Source organism: Scyliorhinus torazame, chromosome 16 (genome assembly GCF_047496885.1).
Source record: "Scyliorhinus torazame isolate Kashiwa2021f chromosome 16, sScyTor2.1, whole genome shotgun sequence".
Taxonomy (NCBI): Eukaryota; Metazoa; Chordata; class Chondrichthyes; order Carcharhiniformes; family Scyliorhinidae; genus Scyliorhinus; species Scyliorhinus torazame.
Window position 1 is genome coordinate 68419332 of NC_092722.1, and position 19665 is coordinate 68438996.

General features: G+C 59.4%; 1 protein-coding gene across 2 annotated transcripts in view; it reads right to left on the reverse strand.

The window, feature by feature from the left end:
• Positions 1-19665, reverse strand: part of LOC140392859 (polyhomeotic-like protein 1) — a 210658-nt gene that overhangs the window by 143846 nt on the left and 47147 nt on the right. For both annotated transcript variants that reach the window (XM_072478601.1, XM_072478600.1), the window contains 2 exons: positions 17211-17354; positions 9835-10210 (listed from right to left, as the gene is read on the reverse strand). In XM_072478601.1, the coding sequence (XP_072334702.1) occupies positions 9835-10210; positions 17211-17354 (520 nt within the window). The remainder of the gene's footprint in view (positions 1-9834; positions 10211-17210; positions 17355-19665) is intronic.

Consider the following 19665-nt stretch of genomic DNA (forward strand, 5'->3'; position numbering starts at 1 on the left):
CAACCCCCCCCCCGATAACGTCAACACCCCACCGATAACGTCAACCCCCCCCCGATAACGTCAACCCCCCCCCGATAACGTCAACACCCCTCCCGATAACGTCAACACCCCTCCCGATAACGTCAACACCCCACCCGATAACGTCAACACCCCTCCCGATAACGTCAGCACCCCTCCCGATAACGTCAACACCCCACCGATAACGTCAACCCCCCCCCCCGATAACGTCAACCCCCCCCCCGATAACGTCAGCACCCCTCCCGATAACGTCAACACCCCTCCCGATAACGTCAACACCCCACCCGATAACGTCAACACCCCTCTCGATAACGTCAGCACCCCTCCCGATAACGTCAGCACCCCACCCGATAACGTCAGCACCCCTCCCGATAACGTCAACACCCCCACCGATAACGTCAACCCCCCCCCCCGCCCCCCGATAACAACGTCAGCACCCCTCCCGATAACGTCAGCACCCCTCTCGATAACGTCAACACCCCTCCCGATAACGTCAGCACCCCTCCCGATAACGTCAACACCCCACCGATAACGTCAACCCCCCCCCGATAACGTCAGCACCCCTCCCGATAACGTCAACACCCCACCGATAACGTCAACCCCCCCCCCGATAACGTCAACACCCCACCGATAACGTCAACCCCCCCCCGATAACGTCAACCCCCCCCCGATAACGTCAACACCCCTCCCGATAACGTCAACACCCCTCCCGATAACGTCAACACCCCACCCGATAACGTCAACACCCCTCCCGATAACGTCAGCACCCCTCCCGATAACGTCAACACCCCACCGATAACGTCAACCCCCCCCCCGATAACGTCAACCCCCCCCCCGATAACGTCAGCACCCCTCCCGATAACGTCAACACCCCTCCCGATAACGTCAACACCCCACCCGATAACGTCAACACCCCTCTCGATAACGTCAGCACCCCTCCCGATAACGTCAGCACCCCACCCGATAACGTCAGCACCCCTCCCGATAACGTCAACACCCCTCCCGATAACGTCAGCACCCCTCTCGATAACGTCAGCACCCCTCCCGATAACGTCAACACCCCTCCCGATAACGTCAACACCCCTCCCGATAACGTCAACACCCCTCCCGATAACGTCAGCACCCCTCTCGATAACGTCAGCACCCCTCCCGATAACGTCAACACCCCACCCGATAACGTCAACACCCCTCCCGATAACGTCAGCACCCCTCTCGATAACGTCAGCACCCCTCCCGATAACGTCAGCACCCCTCCCGATAACGTCAGCACCCCTCCCGATAACGTCAGCACCCCTCCCGATAACGTCAGCACCCCTCTCGATAACGTCAGCACCCCTCTCGATAACGTCAGCACCCCTCCCGATAACGTCAGCACCCCTCTCGATAACGTCAGCACCCCTCCCGATAACGTCAACACCCCACCCGATAACGTCAACACCCCTCCCGATAACGTCAGCACCCCTCTCGATAACGTCAGCACCCCTCCCGATAACGTCAACACCCCACCCGATAACGTCAACACCCCTCCCGATAACGTCAGCACCCCTCCCGATTACGTCAACAACCCCCCAATAACGTCAACACCCCACCCGATAACGTCAACACCCCTCCCGATAACGTCAGCACCCCTCCCGATAACGTCAACACCCCTCCCGATAACGTCAACAACCCCCCGATAACGTCAACCCCCCCCCGATAACGTCAACAACCCCCCGATAACGTCAACACCCCGCCCGATAACGTCAACACCACCCCCCCCGATAACAATGTCAGCACCCCTCCCGATAACGTCAACACCCCCCCCCGATAATGTCAACACCCCTCCCTCGATAACAACGTCAACACCAACCCCCCCGATGAGAACATCAACCCCCCCCGATAACATCAACACACCCCCCAATAACAACGCCAACACCCACCCGATAACAACGCCAACATTCCCCCCCCGATAAAGTCAAAACCCTCCGATAACAACGTCAACACCCCCACCCAGTAACAGCACAGCAACCCCCCCCCCCAGATGACAACGTCAACACGCCCCCGATACCATCAACACCCCCCCCGATAACACCGGCAACACCAACACCCCCCCCGATGACAACGTAAACACGCCCCCGATACCACCGGCAACACCCCCCCCCCCCGATGACAACGTAAACACGCCCCCGATACCACCGGCAACACCCCCCCCGATGACAACGTAAACACGCCCCCGATACCATCAAACCCCCCTCGATAACAACGTCAACACCCACCCCGATAACAACGTCAACACCCCCCTCCCCCGATAACAACGTCAACACCCCCCCGATAACAACGTCAACACCCCCCCCCCCGATAATGTCAACACCGCCCGATAACAACGCCAACATCCCCTCCCAGTCACAACGTCAACACCGCACCCCCAAAAGCAACGTCAATATCCGCCTGCTAACAAAGTCAACCCCCCCGATAACAACGGCAAAACCCCCTCTCGATTTCAACGGCAACACCACCACTGAAGAACGACGGCTACACCCACCCCGATAACATCAACACCCCCTCCTGATAACAACGTCAACACCCCCCCGATAACAACGTCAACACCGCCTCCTGATAGCACGTCAACAACCCCCCAATAACATAAACATCCCCCCGATAACAACGTCAACACCCACTCCCTATAACAACGTCAACACCCCCTCCAAATAACAACGTCAACACCCCCCCGATAACAAAGTCAACACCCCCACCCGATAACGTCAACACCCCCCCGATAACAATGCCAACATGCCCTCCTGATAACAACGTCAACACCCACCCCGATAACAACGTCAACACCCCCCCCGATAACAACGTCAACACCCACTCCCTATAACAACGTCAACACCCCCTCCCGATAACGCCAACTCCCCCCTGATAACAACGCCAACACCCCCTCCGGAAAACGACGTCAACACCCCCCGATAACGCCAACTCCCCCCTGATAACAACGCCAACACCCCCTCCCGAAAACAACGTCAACACCCCCCGATAACAACAGCAACACCCCCTCCTGATAACAACGTCAACACCCACCCCGATAACAATGTCAACACCCACCCCGATAACAACGTCAACACCCCCTCCCGATAACAACGTCAACAGGCCCCCCGATAACAACGTCAACACCCCCCCGATAACGTCAACACGCCCTCCCGATAACAACGTCAACACCCCCCCCGATAACAACGTCAACACCCCCCCGATAACAACGTCAACACCCCCCCCCGATAATGTCAACACCGCCCGATAACAACGCCAACATCCCCTCCCAGTCACAACGTCAACACCGCACCCCCAAAAGCAACGTCAATATCCGCCTGCTAACAAAGTCAACCCCCCCGATAACAACGGCAAAACCCCCTCTCGATTTCAACGGCAACACCACCACTGAAGAACGACGGCTACACCCACCCCGATAACATCAACACCCCCTCCTGATAACAACGTCAACACCCCCCCGATAACAACGTCAACACCGCCTCCTGATAGCACGTCAACAACCCCCCAATAACATAAACATCCCCCCGATAACAACGTCAACACCCACTCCCTATAACAACGTCAACACCCCCTCCAAATAACAACGTCAACACCCCCCCGATAACAAAGTCAACACCCCCACCCGATAACGTCAACACCCCCCCGATAACAATGCCAACATGCCCTCCTGATAACAACGTCAACACCCACCCCGATAACAACGTCAACACCCTCCCCGATAACAACGTCAACACCCACTCCCTATAACAACGTCAACACCCCCTCCCGATAACGCCAACTCCCCCCTGATAACAACGCCAACACCCCCTCCCGAAAACAACGCCAACTCCCCCCTGATAACAACGCCAACACCCCCTCCCAAAAACAACGTCAACACCCCCCGATAACAACAGCAACACCCCCTCCTGATAACAACGTCAACACCCACCCCGATAACAATGTCAACACCCACCCCGATAACAACGTCAACACCCCCTCCTGATAACAACGTCAACACCCCCTCCTGATAACAACGTCAACACGCCCTCCCGATAACAACGTCAACACCCCCCCCCCGATAACGCCAACACGCCCTCCCGATAACGTCAACACGCCCCCCAATAACGTCAACACCCCTCGATAACAACGCCAACATCCCCTCCCAGTCACAACGTCAACACCGCACCCCCAAAAGCAACGTCAATACCCGCCTGCGAACAAAGTCAACCCCCCCCCGATAAAAACGACAACACCCTCCCCCCGATAACACCGCCAACACCCCCTCCCGATTACAAATTCAACACCCCCTCCCGATAACAACGCCAACACCCCCCTGACAACATCAACACCCAGCCCGATAACAACGTCAACACGCCCCCCAATAACGTCAACACCCCTCGATAACAACGCCAACATCCCCTCCCAGTCACAACGTCAACACCGCACCCCCAAAAGCAACGTCAATACCCGCCTGCGAACAAAGTCAACCCCCCCCCGATAAAAACGACAACACCCTCCCCCCGATAACACCGCCAACACCCCCTCCCGATTACAAATTCAACACCCCCTCCCGATAACAACGCCAACACCCCCCTGACAACATCAACACCCAGCCCGATAACAACGTCAACACCCTCTCCCGATAACGTCAACCCCCCCCGATAACAACGGCAACACCCCCCCCGATAACACCGCCAACACCCCCCCAGATAACACCGCCAACACCCCCTCCCGATAACAAATTCAACACCCCCTCCCGATAACAACGCCAACATCCCCGATAATGTCAACACCGCCCCCCCGAATAACAACGTCAACCCCTCCTGATAACGTCAACATCCCCAAAAACGTCAACACCCCCCATAACAACGTCAACACCCCTCATAACGTCAACACCCCCCATAACACCGCCAACACCCCTCCCGAAAACAACGACAACACGCCCCCGATAACGTCAACACCCCCTCCCGATAATGTCAACAACCCCCGAAAGCAACGCCAACGCCCCCTCCCGATAACAACGCCAACACCCCCGATAACGTCAACACCCCCCCCGAAAGCAACGACAACACCCCCCCGATAACAACGTTAATACCCCCCCGATAACAACGCCAACACCCCCGATAACGTCAACACCCCCCGCATAACAACGTAAACAACCGCCCGATAACACGCCAACACCCCCTCCCGATAACACGTCAAAACCCCCCCCGATACCAACAACAACACCCTCCCACGGTAACGTCAACACCCGCCCCCCGATAACACGTCAACACCCCCCCGGGTAACAACTTCAACACCCCGCCCCCCGATAACAACGTCAACACCCCCTCCCTATAACGTCAACACCCACCCCGATAACGTCAACACCCCCTCCAGCTAACAACATCAACACACCCTCCCGATAACGTCAACACCCACCCCCCGATAACAACGTCAATACACCCCCCTGATAACAACGTCAACACCCCCCCCCCGATAGCAATGTCAACACCCCCTCCCGAAAACAACGTCAATACCCTCCCCGATAACAACGTCAACACCCCCCCCCCCCCCGATAACAACGCCAACACCCCCTCCCGATAACAAAGACAACACCAACCCCCCAATAACGTCAACACCCCCCCCGGTAACAACGTCAACACCCCCCCCCGATAACATCAAACCCCCCCCCCCCGATAACAACGTCAACACCCCCCCCCCCGATAACAACGCCAACACCCCCTCCCGATAACAAAGACAACACCAACCCCCCAATAACGTCAACACCCCCCCCGGTAACAACGTCAACACCCCCCCCGATAACATCAAACCCCCCCCCCCAGTAACAACGTCAACACCCCCCCCCTCCCGATAACAACGTCAACACCCCTTCCCTATAACAACGTCAACACCCCCCCGAAAACAATGTCAATACCCTCCCCGATAACAACGCCAACACCCCCTCCCGATAACAACGTCAAAACCCCCCCCCGGTAACAATGTGAAACACCCTCCCGATAACAACGTCAACATGCCCCACCGATAACAATGTCAACATCCCCCCGATAACAACGCTAACACGCCCCCGATAACATCAACCCCCCCCCCGAATAACAACGTCAACCCCTCCAGATAACGTCAAGACGCCCCCGATAACATCAACACCCCCCCCTCCCGATAACAACTTCAACACCCCCCCCCCGGGTAACATCAACACACCCCTGAATAACAACGTCAACCCTTCCTGATAACGTCAACATCCCCTGAAAACATCAACACCCCCGCGGTAACAACGTCAACACCAACTCCCAATAACATCAACATCCCCCAAATGACAACGTCAACACGCCTCCGATAACATCAACACCCCCCACGATAAGATAACAGCAACACCCCCCCGATAAGAACGTCAACACCCCCATAATAATGTCAACACCCCTCAATAACGTTACCACCCCCTCCAAAACCAACGTTAACACCCCCCCATAACAACGTCAATATCCCCTCCAAAACCAACGTCAACACCTGCCAATAATGTCAACACCCTCCCCAATAACGTCAACACCCCCCATAACGTCAACACCCCCCATAACGTCAACACCCCCCATAACGTCAACACCCCCCATAACAACGTCAACACCCCCCATAACAACGTCAACACCCCCCATAACGTCAACACCCCCCATAACGTCAACACCGCCAAATAACAACATCAACACACCCCGTAACAAAGTCAACACCCCCCCATAACAAAGTCAACACACCCCCATAACAACATCAACACCCCCCCAATAACGTCAACATCCACCCCCAATAACGTCAACACCCCCCGCATAACAACGTAAACAACCGCCCGATAACACGCCAACACCCCCTCCCGATAACACGTCAAAACCCCCCCGATACCAACAACAACACCCCCCCCGGTAACGTCAACACCCGCCCCCCGATAACACGTCAACACCCCCCCCCCCGGGTAACAACTTCAACACCCCGCCCCCCGATAACAACGTCAACACCCCCTCCCTATAACGTCAACACCCACCCCGATAACGTCAACACCCACCCCGATAACGTCAACACCCCCTCCAGCTAACATCTACACACCCTCCCGATAACGTCAACACCCACCCCCCGATAACAACGTCAACACCCCCCCCCGATAGCAATGTCAACACCCCCTCCCGAAAACGTCAACACCCTCCCCGTTAACAACGTCAACACCCCTCCCGATAACAAAGTCAACACCAACCCCCCAATAACGTCAACACCCCCCCCCCCGATAACATCAAACCCCCCCCCCCCGGTAACAACGTCAACACCCCCCCCGATAACAACGTCAACACCCCCCCCCCGATAACAACGTCAACACCCCTTCCCTATAACAACGTCAACAGCCCCTCCCTATAACGTCAACACCCCCCCCCCCGAAAACAATGTCAATACCCTCCCCGATAACAACGTCAATACCCTCCCCGATAACAACGCCAACACCCCCTCCCGATAACAACGTCAACACCCCCCCCCCCCCGGTAACAATGTGAAACACACTCCCGATAACAACGTCAACATGCCCCACCGATAACAATGTCAACATCCCCCCGATAACAACGCTAACACGCCCCCGATAACATCAACACCCCCCCCCCTGAATAACAACGTCAACCCCTCCAGATAACGTCAACACGCCCCCGATAACATCAACACCCCCCCCCCCCCCCGATAACATCTTCAACAACCCCACCCAATAACTTCAACACCCCCCCCCCCCCCCCCCCCGGATAACATCAACACACCCCTGAATAACAACGTCAACCCTTCCTGATAACGTCAACATCCCCCGAAAACATCAACACCCCCCGATAACAACGTCAACACCTCCGCGGTAACAACGTCAACACCCCCGCGGTAACAACGTCAACACCAACTCGCAATAACATCAACATCCCCCCGATGACAACGCCAACACTCCTCCGATAACATCAACACCCCCCCCCCGATAAGAACGTCAACACCCACATAATAATGTCAACACCCCTCAATAACGTTACCACCCCCTCCAAAACCAACGTTAACACCCCCCGAGTAACGTCAATATCCCCTCCAAAACCAACGTCAACACCTGCCAATAATGCCAACACCCGCCCCAATTACGTCAATACCCCACCAATAACGTCAACACCCCCCATAACGTCAACACCCCCCATAACGTCAACACCCCCCATAACAGCCAACACCCACCCCGATAACAACGTCAACACCTCCCCCACCGATAACATCAACTCCCCCCCAGGAACAACGTCAACACCCCTCCTCCCGATAACGTCAACACCCACTCCGATAACGTCAACACCCCCCCCCCCCCCGGATAACGTCAACGCCCCCCCCCGATAACATCAAAGCCCCATCCCGATAACGACGCCAACACCCCCTCCCGATAACAACGTCAAAACCCCGCCCCCCCCCAAAAGCAACGTCAATACCCACTCTGCTAACAAAGTCAACACCCCCCGGATAACAACGTCAACACCTCCCCCACCGATAACATCAACACCCCCCCCAGGAACAACGTCAACACCCCTCCTCCCGATAACGTCAACACCCACTCCGATAACGTCAACACCCTCCCCCCCCGATAACAACATCAACACCCCACCCCGATAACAACGACACCACCCCCTCCCGATAACAACGTCAACAACCCCCCCCCCCCCCCAAAAGCAACGTCAATACCCACTCTGCTAACAAAGTCAACACCCCCCGGATAACAACGTCAACACCCGCCGGTAACAATGTCAACCCCCCCCCCCAAAACGTCAACACCCCCTCCCGATAACAACAGCAGCACCCCCCCGGATAACAACGTCAATACCTCCCGTAACAATGTCAATACTCCCAATGACACTAACTTTAACACCACTGTGCGCCCGCATGCCCGGACCTTTCCCCAATAACACACCTCCAAACTTCCCATTCCCAATGCAGGACTGGGTGCAATATTCTCCAATCACACCCTGGACTATCTGCGGTATTCCCCAATCCTGGACTGTGTAATATTTCCCAACCGCAGCCTGTGTGTAATATTCCCAAATCACATCCTGGACAGTGTGCAATATTCCCAAATCCCGAATTTGTGCAATATTCCCCAATCCCAATCTGAATGAAATGAAAAATGAAATGAAAATCGCTTATTGTCACAAGTAGGCTTCAAATGAAGTTACTGTGAAAAGCCCCTAGTCGCCACATTACGGCGCCTGTTCGGGGAGGCTGTTACGGGAATCGAACCGTGCTGCTGGCCTGCTTTCAAAGCCAGCGATTTTGCCCTGTGCGTGATATTCCCAAATCACATCCCGGATTGTGTGCGCTATTACCCAATCCTGGTCGGTGTGTGATGTTGCTCAATCCCAATCTCACCCCGGATTCTGTGTGATATTCCCCAATCCTGAACTGGGTGCGATATTCACCAATCCCGGACTGCGTGCAGTATTCCCCAATCCCAAATTGTGCGTGATATTCCGCAATCACGGACAGTGTGTGATATTACCAAATCCTGTACTATGTGCGTTATTCCCCAATCCCAAAACCGGACTGCGTGCGTTATTCCCCAGTCCCAATCCCGGTGTGATATTCCCCAATCCCGGACTGTGTATGATTTTCCCCAATCCCAGACTGCGTGCGATATTCCCCAATCCTGGACTGTGTGGATTTCCCAATCCCAGTTCCAGGACTGTGCGGAATTTTCCCAATCCCAGTCGCAAACTGTGTGTGATATTCCCCAATCCCGGATGGCGTGCCATTTTCCCAGTCCCACTCCCAGAATGCCGTCCTTACCCGAGCTGATGAGCGTCTGTCCTGAAGGAGTTACACTCCGAGTCAGGTTGATCCCGCACGTCTGGCCGCTCGATCCACCCTCCTGTTCCGGCTTTTTGGGATTGATGTCAGCCTCGCACTGGCTGGTGTGTCCAATTCCAGCACTCTGCCCACTCCCCGAGCCCTTGGCCCCCGTGGATAAGCTGACGTGTGCTGTGTGGCCAAGGTTCAGGCCGGCAGCCTGACTGAGACCAGGACTTGCGGCCTGGCTAACGGTTATGGTCTGCGCTGGGCTCAGGGTGGAGGACTGGCTGACCACCACCGATGTCACCTTCTGTGCAGCTGCCTGGATCCCCGTGGCCAAGGTCTGCTGGTTCCTCAGAGCTAGGTTCTCAGCCTAAAGAGAGACCAACTGACCAATCACCACAACAGCTAAACTGACCAATCATCACCACAGCCAAACTGACCAATCATATCGCCGAACAACTGACCAATCATCACCACAGCCAAACTGACCAATCATATCGCTGACCAACTGACCAATCATCACCACAGTCGAACTGACCAATCATATCGCTGACCAACTGACCAATCATCACCAGGGCCAAACAGAGCTTGCAAAAATCTAGTCAGAGCTTGGAAAAATCTAGTCAGTCCCACTCCCCTGCTCTCTCCCTGTATCTCTCTCCTCCTGACACACACCGCCCGCCCTCTCCCCCACCCCCTCCCTATATCCACAACTCCCCCGCTCTCTCCCCATGTCCCCCACTCCCCTACTCCCTCACCGTGTCCCACTCCCCCGCTCTCTCCCCATGTCCACCTCCCCCACTCTCTCACCATGTCCCACTCCCCCACTCGCTCCCCGTGTCCCACTCCCCCGCTCTCTCACCGTGTCCCCCACTCCCCCGCTCTCTCCCCGTGTCCCCCACTCTCCCGCTCTCTCCCCGTGTCCCACTCTCCCCCATGTCCCACTCTTCCGCTCTCTCCCAGTGTCCCACTCCCCCACTCTCTCCCCGTGTCCCACTCCCCCGCTCTCTCCCCATGTCCCACTCCCCCGCTCCCTCCCCATGTACCACTACCCCGCTCTCTCACCGTGTCCCCCCACTCCCACCCCATGACCTCACCGTGTCCCACTCCCCCGCTCTCTCCCCATGTCCACCTCCCCCGCTCTCTCACCATGTCCCACTCCCCCACTCTCTCCCCGTGTCCCACTCCCCCACTCTCTCACCGTGTCCCCCACTCCCCCGCTCTCTCCCCATGTCCCCCACTCTCCCACTCTCTCCCCGTGTCCCACTCCCCCGCTCTCTCCCCATGTCCCACTCCCCCGCTCCCTCCCCATGTACCACTCCCCCGCTCTCTCACCGTGTCCCCCCACTCCCACCCCATGACCCAACCTCCCCCGCTCCCTCCCCATGTCGCACTCCCCCTCTCTTTCACCGTGACCCCCACTCTCCCGCTCTCTCCCCATGTCCCCCACTCCCCCGCTCTCTCCCAGTGTCCCAGTCCCCCACTCTCTCCCCGTGTCCCACTGCCCTGCCCTCTCCCCATGTCCCCCACACCCCACTCTCTCCCCGTGTCCCACTCCCCCGCTCTCTCACCGTGTCCCCCACTTCCCCGCTCTCTCACCGTGTCCCCCACTCCCCCGCTCTCTCACCGTGTCCCCCACTCCCCCGCTCTCTCACCGTGTCCCACTCCCCTGCTCTCTCCCCATGTACCTCACTCTCCCGCTCTCTCCCCATGTCCCACTCCCCCGCGCCCTCCCCATGTCCCACTCCCCCGCTCTCTCACCGTGTCCCACACTCCCCCACTCTCTCCCCATGTCCCACTCCCCCGCTCCCTCCCCATGTCCCACTCCCCCGCTCTCTCCCCGTGTCCCAGTCCCCCACTCTCTCCCCGTGACCCACTCCCCACTCTCTCCCCGTGTCCCACTCCCCCGCTCTCTCTCCATGTCCCCCACTCTCTCCCCGTGTCCCACTCCCCCGCTCTCTCCCCACGTCCCCCACTCCCCCGCTCTCTCACCGTGTCCCACTCCCCCACTCTCTCCCCATGTCCCCCACTCCCCCGCTCTCTCCCCATGTCCCCCACTCCCCTGCTCTTTCCCCGTGACCCACTCCCCCGCTCTCTCCCCATGTCCCACTCCCACGCACTCTCCCCTTGTCCCCACTCCCTTGCTCTCTCCCCATGTCCCACTCCCCCGCTCTCTCCCCATGTCCCACTCCCCCACTCTGTCCCCATGTCCCCCATTCCCCCGCTCTCTCCCCCACTCTCTCCCCATGTCCCACTCCCCCGCTCTCTCCACGTGTCCCACTCCCCCGCTCTCTCCCCATGTCCACCTCCCCCGCTCTCTCACCATGTCCCACTCCCCCACTCTCTCCCCGTGTCCCACTCCCCCGCTCTCTCACCATGTCCCCCACTCCCCCGCTCTCTCCCCGTGTCCCCCACTCCCCCGCTCTCTCCCCGTGTCCCACTCTCCCCCATGTCCCACTCCCCCGCTCTCTCCCAGTGTCCCACTCCCCACTCTCTCCCCGTGTCCCACTCCCCACTCTCTCCCCGTGTCCCACTCCCCCGCTCTCTCCCCATGTCCCACTCCCCCGCTCCCTCCCCATGTACCACTCCCCTCTCTTTCACCGTGTCCCCCACTCTCCCGCACTCTCCCCATGTCCCCCACTCCCCCGCTCTCTCCCAGTGTCCCAGTCCCCCACTCTCTCCCCGTGTCCCACTCCCCCGCTCTCTCCCCATGTCCCCCACACTCCACTCTCTCCCCGTGTGCCACTCCCCCGCTCTCTCACCGTGTCCCCCCACTTCCCCGCTCTATCCCCATGTCCCCCACTCCCCCGCCCTCCCCATGTCCCCCACTCCCCCGCTCTCCCCGTGTCCCACTCCCCCGCTCTCTCCCCATGTCCCCCACTCTCCCACTCTTTCCCCGTGTCCCACTCCCCCGCTCTCTCCCCATGTCCCACTCCCCCGCTCCCTCCCCATGTACCACTCCCCCGCTCTCTCACCGTGTCCCCCCACTCCCACCCCATGACCCAACCTCCCCCGCTCCCTCCCCATGTCGCACTCCCCCTCTCTTTCACCGCGACCCCCACTCTCCCGCTCTCTCCCCATGTCCCCCACTCCCCCGCTCTCTCCCAGTGTCCCAGTCCCCCACTCTCTCCCCGTGTCCCACTGCCCTGCCCTCTCCCCATGTCCCCCACACCCCACTCTCTCCCCGTGTCCCACTCCCCCGCTCTCTCACCGTGTCCCCCACTTCCCCGCTCTCTCACCGTGTCCCCCACTCCCCCGCTCTCTCACCGTGTCCCCCACTCCCCCGCTCTCTCACCGTGTCCCACTCCCCTGCTCTCTCCCCATGTACCTCACTCTCCCGCTCTCTCCCCATGTCCCACTCCCCCGCGCCCTCCCCATGTCCCACTCCCCCGCTCTCTCACCGTGTCCCACACTCCCCCACTCTCTCCCCATGTCCCACTCCCCCGCTCCCTCCCCATGTCCCACTCCCCCGCTCTCTCCCCGTGTCCCAGTCCCCCACTCTCTCCCCGTGACCCACTCCCCACTCTCTCCCCGTGTCCCACTCCCCCGCTCTCTCTCCATGTCCCCCACTCTCTCCCCGTGTCCCACTCCCCCGCTCTCTCCCCACGTCCCCCACTCCCCCGCTCTCTCACCGTGTCCCACTCCCCCACTCTCTCCCCATGTCCCCCACTCCCCCGCTCTCTCCCCATGTCCCCCACTCCCCTGCTCTTTCCCCGTGACCCACTCCCCCGCTCTCTCCCCATGTCCCACTCCCACGCACTCTCCCCTTGTCCCCACTCCCTTGCTCTCTCCCCATGTCCCACTCCCCCGCTCTCTCCCCATGTCCCACTCCCCCACTCTGTCCCCATGTCCCCCATTCCCCCGCTCTCTCCCCCACTCTCTCCCCATGTCCCACTCCCCCGCTCTCTCCACGTGTCCCACTCCCCCGCTCTCTCCCCATGTCCACCTCCCCCGCTCTCTCACCATGTCCCACTCCCCCACTCTCTCCCCGTGTCCCACTCCCCCGCTCTCTCACCATGTCCCCCACTCCCCCGCTCTCTCCCCGTGTCCCCCACTCCCCCGCTCTCTCCCCGTGTCCCACTCTCCCCCATGTCCCACTCCCCCGCTCTCTCCCAGTGTCCCACTCCCCACTCTCTCCCCGTGTCCCACTCCCCACTCTCTCCCCGTGTCCCACTCCCCCGCTCTCTCCCCATGTCCCACTCCCCCGCTCCCTCCCCATGTACCACTCCCCTCTCTTTCACCGTGTCCCCCACTCTCCCGCTCTCTCCCCATGTCCCCCACTCCCCCGCTCTCTCCCAGTGTCCCAGTCCCCCACTCTCTCCCCGTGTCCCACTCCCCCGCTCTCTCCCCATGTCCCCCACACTCCACTCTCTCCCCGTGTGCCACTCCCCCGCTCTCTCACCGTGTCCCCCCACTTCCCCGCTCTATCCCCATGTCCCCCACTCCCCCGCCCTCCCCCATGTCCCCCACTCCCCCGCTCTCCCCGTGTCCCACTCCCCCACTCTCTCCCCATGTCCCCCACTCCCTCGCTCTCTCCCCATGTCCCCCACTCCCTCGCTCTCTCCCCATGTCCCCCACTCCCTCGTTCTCTCACCCCCTTCTCTCTCCCCATGTCTCACTCCCCCGCTCTCTCCCCATGTCCCACTTCCCACTCTCTCACCGTGTCCCCCACTTCCCCGCTCTCTCACCGTGTCCCCCACTCCCACTACTCTCTCACCGTGTCCCCCACTCCCCCGCTCTCTTACCGTGTCCCACTCCCCCGCTCTCTCCCCATGTACCCAACTCCCCCACTCTCTCCCCATGTCCCACTCCCCCGCTTTCTCCCCATGTCCCCCACTCCCCCGCTCTCTCCCCATTTCCCTCACTCCCCCACTCTCTCCCGTGTCCCAGTCCCCCACTCTCTCCCCCTGTCCCACTCCCCACTCTCTCCCCGTGTCCCACTCCCCCGCTCTCTCTCCATGTCCCCCACTCTCTCCCCGTGTGCCACTCCCCCGCTCTCTCACCGTGTCCCCCCACTTCCCCGCTCTATCCCCATGTCCCCCACTCCCCCGCTCTCCCGCTCTCCCCGTGTCCCACTCCCCCACTCTCTCCCCATGTCCCCCACTCCCTCGCTCTCTCCCCATGTCCCCCACTCCCTCGCTCTCTCCCCATGTCCCCCACTCCCTCGTTCTCTCACCCCCTTCTCTCTCCCCATGTCTCACTCCCCCGCTCTCTCCCCATGTCCCACTTCCCACTCTCTCACCGTGTCCCACACTTCCCCGCTCTCTCACCGTGTCCCCCACTCCCACGCTCTCTCACCGTGTCCCCCACTCCCCCGCTCTCTTACCGTGTCCCACTCCCCCGCTCTCTCCCCATGTACCCAACTCCCCCACTCTCTCCCCATGTCCCACTCCCCCGCTTTCTCCCCATGTCCCCCACTCCCCCGCTCTCTCCCCATTTCCCTCACTCCCCCGCTCTCTCCCGTGTCCCAGTCCCCCACTCTCTCCCCCTGTCCCACTCCCCACTCTCTCCCCGTGTCCCACTCCCCCGCTCTCTCTCCATGTCCCCCACTCTCTCCCCATGTCCCCCACTCTCTCCCCGTGTCCCACTCCCCCACTCTCTCCCCATGTCCCACTCCCACTCTCTCCCCGTGTCCCAGTCCCCGCTCTCTCCCCATGACCCCACTCCCCCGCTCTCTCACCGTGTCCCACTCCCCCACTCTCTCCCCATGTCCCCCACTCCCCTGCTCTTTCCCCGTGTCCCACTCCCCCGCTCTCTCCCCATGTCCTACTCCCACGCTCTCTCCCCATGTCCCCCACTCCCTTGCTCTCTCCCCATGTCCCACTCTCCCGCTCTCTCCCCATGACGCCACTACCCCACTCTCTCCCCATGTCCCACTCCCCCACTCTCTCCCCGTGTCCCACTCCCCCGCTCTCCCCGTGTCCCACTCCCCCGCTCTCTCCCCATGTCCACCTCCCCCGCTCTCTCACCATGTCCCACTCCCCCACTCTCTTCCCGTGTCCCACTCCCCCGCTCTCCCCGTGTCCCACTCCCCCACTCTCTCCCCATGTCCACCTCCCCCGCTCTCTCACCATATCCCACTCCCCCACTCTCTCCCCGTGTCCCACTCCCCCGCTCTCTCACCGTGTCCCCCTCTCCCCCGCTCTCCCCCCATGTCCCCCACTCCCCCGCCCTCTCCCCGTGTCCCACTCTCCCCCATGTCCCACGCCCCCGCTCTCTCCCAGTGTCCCACTCCCCCACTCTCTCCCCGTGTCCCACTCCCCCGCTCTCTCCCCATGTCCCACTCCCCCGCTCCCTCCCCATGTCCCACTCCCCCGCTCTCTCACCGTGTCCCCCACTCCCCCGCTCTCTCCCCATGTCCCACTCCCCCGCTCCTTCCCCATGTCCCACTCCCCCTCTCTTTCACGGTGTCCCCCACTCTCCTGCTCTCTCCCCATGTCCCCCACTCCCCCGCTCTCCCCATGTCCCAGTCCCCCACTCTCTCCCCGTGTCCCACTCCCCACTCTCTCCCCGTGTCCCACTCCCCCGCTCTCTCACCGGGTCCCCCACTCCCTCACTCCCTCCCCATGTCCCCCACTCCCCCGTTCTCTCCCCATGTCCCAGTCCCCCACTCTCTCCCCGTGTGCCACTCCCCACTCTCTCCCCGTGTCCCACTCCCCCGCTCTCTCACCGTGTCCCCCACTCCCTCACTCCCTCCCCATGTCCCCCACTCCCCCGTTCTCTCCCCATGTCCCAGTCCCCCACTCTCTCCCCGTGTCCCACTCCCCCGCTCTCTCACCGTGTCCCCCACTCCCTCCCCATGTCCCCCACTCCCCCGCTCTCTCTCCCCATGTCTCACTGCCCTCTGCTCTCTCCCCATGTCCCTCTCCCTCCCCATGTCCCCCACTCCCCCGTTCTCTCACCATGTCCCCCGCTCACTCACAGTGTCCCCCTCTCCCCCACTCTCTCACCATGTCCCACTCCCCCACTCTCTCACCGTGTCCCCCACTCCCCCGCTCTCTCCCCATGTCCCACTCCCCCACTCTCTCACCGCGTCCCCAACTCCCTCGCTCTCTCCCCATGTCCCCCACTCCCCCCGTGCCCCCCACTCTTTCCCCGTGTCCCATTCCTCCCGTAGTCTCCCCTTGTCACACTCCCACACTCTCTCTCTCCATGTCCCATTCCCCTGTTCCCCACCATGTCCGCCATTCTCGCCTCCTTCCACTACTTTCCCCCGCTCCCCACAATCTCCCTCTCTGTCCCCCCTCTCTGTGTGTCTCTCCCTCTGTCTCTCGTTCTCTGTCGGTCTCTCGCTCCTTGTCCCCTTCTCTTTTTCCGTCTCTGTCTCTCCGTCTCTCTCTTCACTCTCACACTTTCCAGCTTCCCATTACCTGCTCGGTGTCAGACTGCAGCCCGCTACTCGTTGCCGTGACCTCGGGCTGTACCGCAGTTACGCTGCCTCCAGGCATGAGGATGAGCTGTGGAACGTTCCGGGTCAGAGTCCGAGCAACCTGCAGGAGGCTCCCAGGCTGAGGCTGCCAAAAAAAGACTAGCCTTTATACACTGGTATTAGAATACTGAGAGAGAGAGACAGAGAGAGAGAGAGAGAGAGAGAGAGAGTCAGAGAGAGAGAGACAGAGAGTCAGAGAGCGACAGAGAGTCACAGAGAGAGAGAGAGAGAGACAGAGAGTCAGAGAGAGAGAGAGAGTCAGAGAGCGACAGAGAGAGAGAGAGACAGAGAGTCAGAGTCAGAGAGAGAGAGAGTCAGAGTCTGAGAGACAGAGTCAGAGAAACATAGAGAGAGACAGACAGAGAGAAATGGAGAGACAGAGAGAGAAAGACAGAGGCTGAGAGACAGAGAGCCAGAGAAACAGAGAGAGAGAGACAGAGAGAGTGCCAGCGAGAGAGAGACAGAGTCAGAGAGAGAGAGACAGAGAGACAAAGAGACAGAGAGTCAGAGAGTCAGAGAGTCAGAGAGTCAGAGAAACAGAGAGTCAGAGAAACAGAGACAGAGAGAGAGACAGACAGAGAGATAGGGGGGCAAAGGGAGAGGAAGATAAAGAGAGAAAGTCAGAGAGGGAGACAGACAGAGAGAGAGAGAGAGAGAGAGAGAGACAGAGAGAGAGTCAGAGACAGAGAGAGTCAGAGAGAGGGACAGGCAGGCAGAGAGAGAGAGAGAGACACACACACACACACACACAGAGACAGAGAGAGTCAGAGAGAGACAGAGAGAGAGAGGCATTTATAGAGAGAGGCAGAGAGGAAGTGAGAGAGAGGCAGAGAGAGAACGAAAGAAACAGAGAGAGAGACACAGACAGAGAAAGACAAAGGGAGAGAGAGAGACATTTACAGAGACAGAGAAGGACAGAGAGAGAGAATGAGAAAGAGCGAGAGAGACAGAGACAGAGAGGGAGGGAGACAGAGAGATAGGGGGGCAAAGGGAGAGGAAGATAAAGAGAGAAAGTCAGAGAGGGAGACAGACAGAGAGAGAGAGAGAGAGAGAGAGAGACAGAGAGAGAGTCAGAGACAGAGAGAGTCAGAGAGAGGGACAGGCAGGCAGAGAGAGAGAGAGACACACACACACACACACACACACACAGAGACAGAGAGAGTCAGAGAGAGACAGAGAGAGAGAGGCATTTATAGAGAGAGGCAGAGAGGAAGTGAGAGAGAGGCAGAGAGAGAACGAAAGAAACAGAGAGAGAGACACAGACAGAGAAAGACAAAGGGAGAGAGAGAGACATTTACAGAGACAGAGAAGGACAGAGAGAGAGAATGAGAAAGAGCGAGAGAGACAGAGACAGAGAGGGAGGGAGACAGAGAGAGAGCGCGAGACAGAGAAAGAGGGAGACAGAGAGCGCGAGACAGAGAGAGAGCGCGAGACAGAGAGAGCGCGAGACAGAGAGAGAGCGCGAGACAGAGAGAGAGCGCGAGACAGAGAGAGAGCGCGTGACAGAGAGAGAGCGCGTGACAGAGAGAGCGCGAGACAGAGAGAGAGCGCGAGACAGAGAGAGAGCGCGAGACAGAGAGAGAGCGCGAGACAGAGAGAGAGCGCGAGACAGAGAGAGAGCGCGAGACAGAGAGAGAGCGCGAGACAGAGAGAGAGCGCGAGACAGAGAGAGAGCGCGAGACAGAGAGAGAGCGCGAGACAGAGAGAGAGCGCGAGACAGAGAGAGAGCGTGAGACAGAGAGAGAGCGCGAGACAGAGAGAGAGAATGAGAGACAGAGAGAGAGAATGAGAGACAGACAGAGGGACATGGAGAGAGAATGAGAAAGAGCGAGAGACAGAGAGAGCGGGAGGCAGAGAGAGAGGCTGACAGAGAGAGAGCGCGAGACAGAGAGAGAGTGCGAGACAGAGAGAGAACGTGAGACAGAGAGAGAGAGAGATCATAGATCATAGAATTTACAGTGCAGAAGGAGGACATTCGACCCATCGAGTCTGCACCGGCTCTTGGTAAGAGCACCCTACCCAAGCCCACACCTCCACCCCATCCCCCAGTAACCCCACCCAACACTAAGGGCAATTTTGGACACAAAGGGCAATTTATCATGGCCAATCCACCTAACCTGCACATCTTTGGACTGTGGGAAGAAACCGGAGCACCGGAGGAAACCCATGCACACACGGGGAGGATGTGCAGACTCCGCACAGACAGTGACCCAAGCCGGGAATCAAACCTGGGACCCTGGAGCTGTGAATCAATTGGCGAACCACAAATCTACCGTGCTGCGAAACAGAGAGAGAGAGAAACAGAGAGACCGAAACATATAGAAAGACAGAGAGAGGGAGACATAGAAAGAGACAGTCGGAGAGAGACCAGGACAGAGAGAGAGTCAGAGAAAATG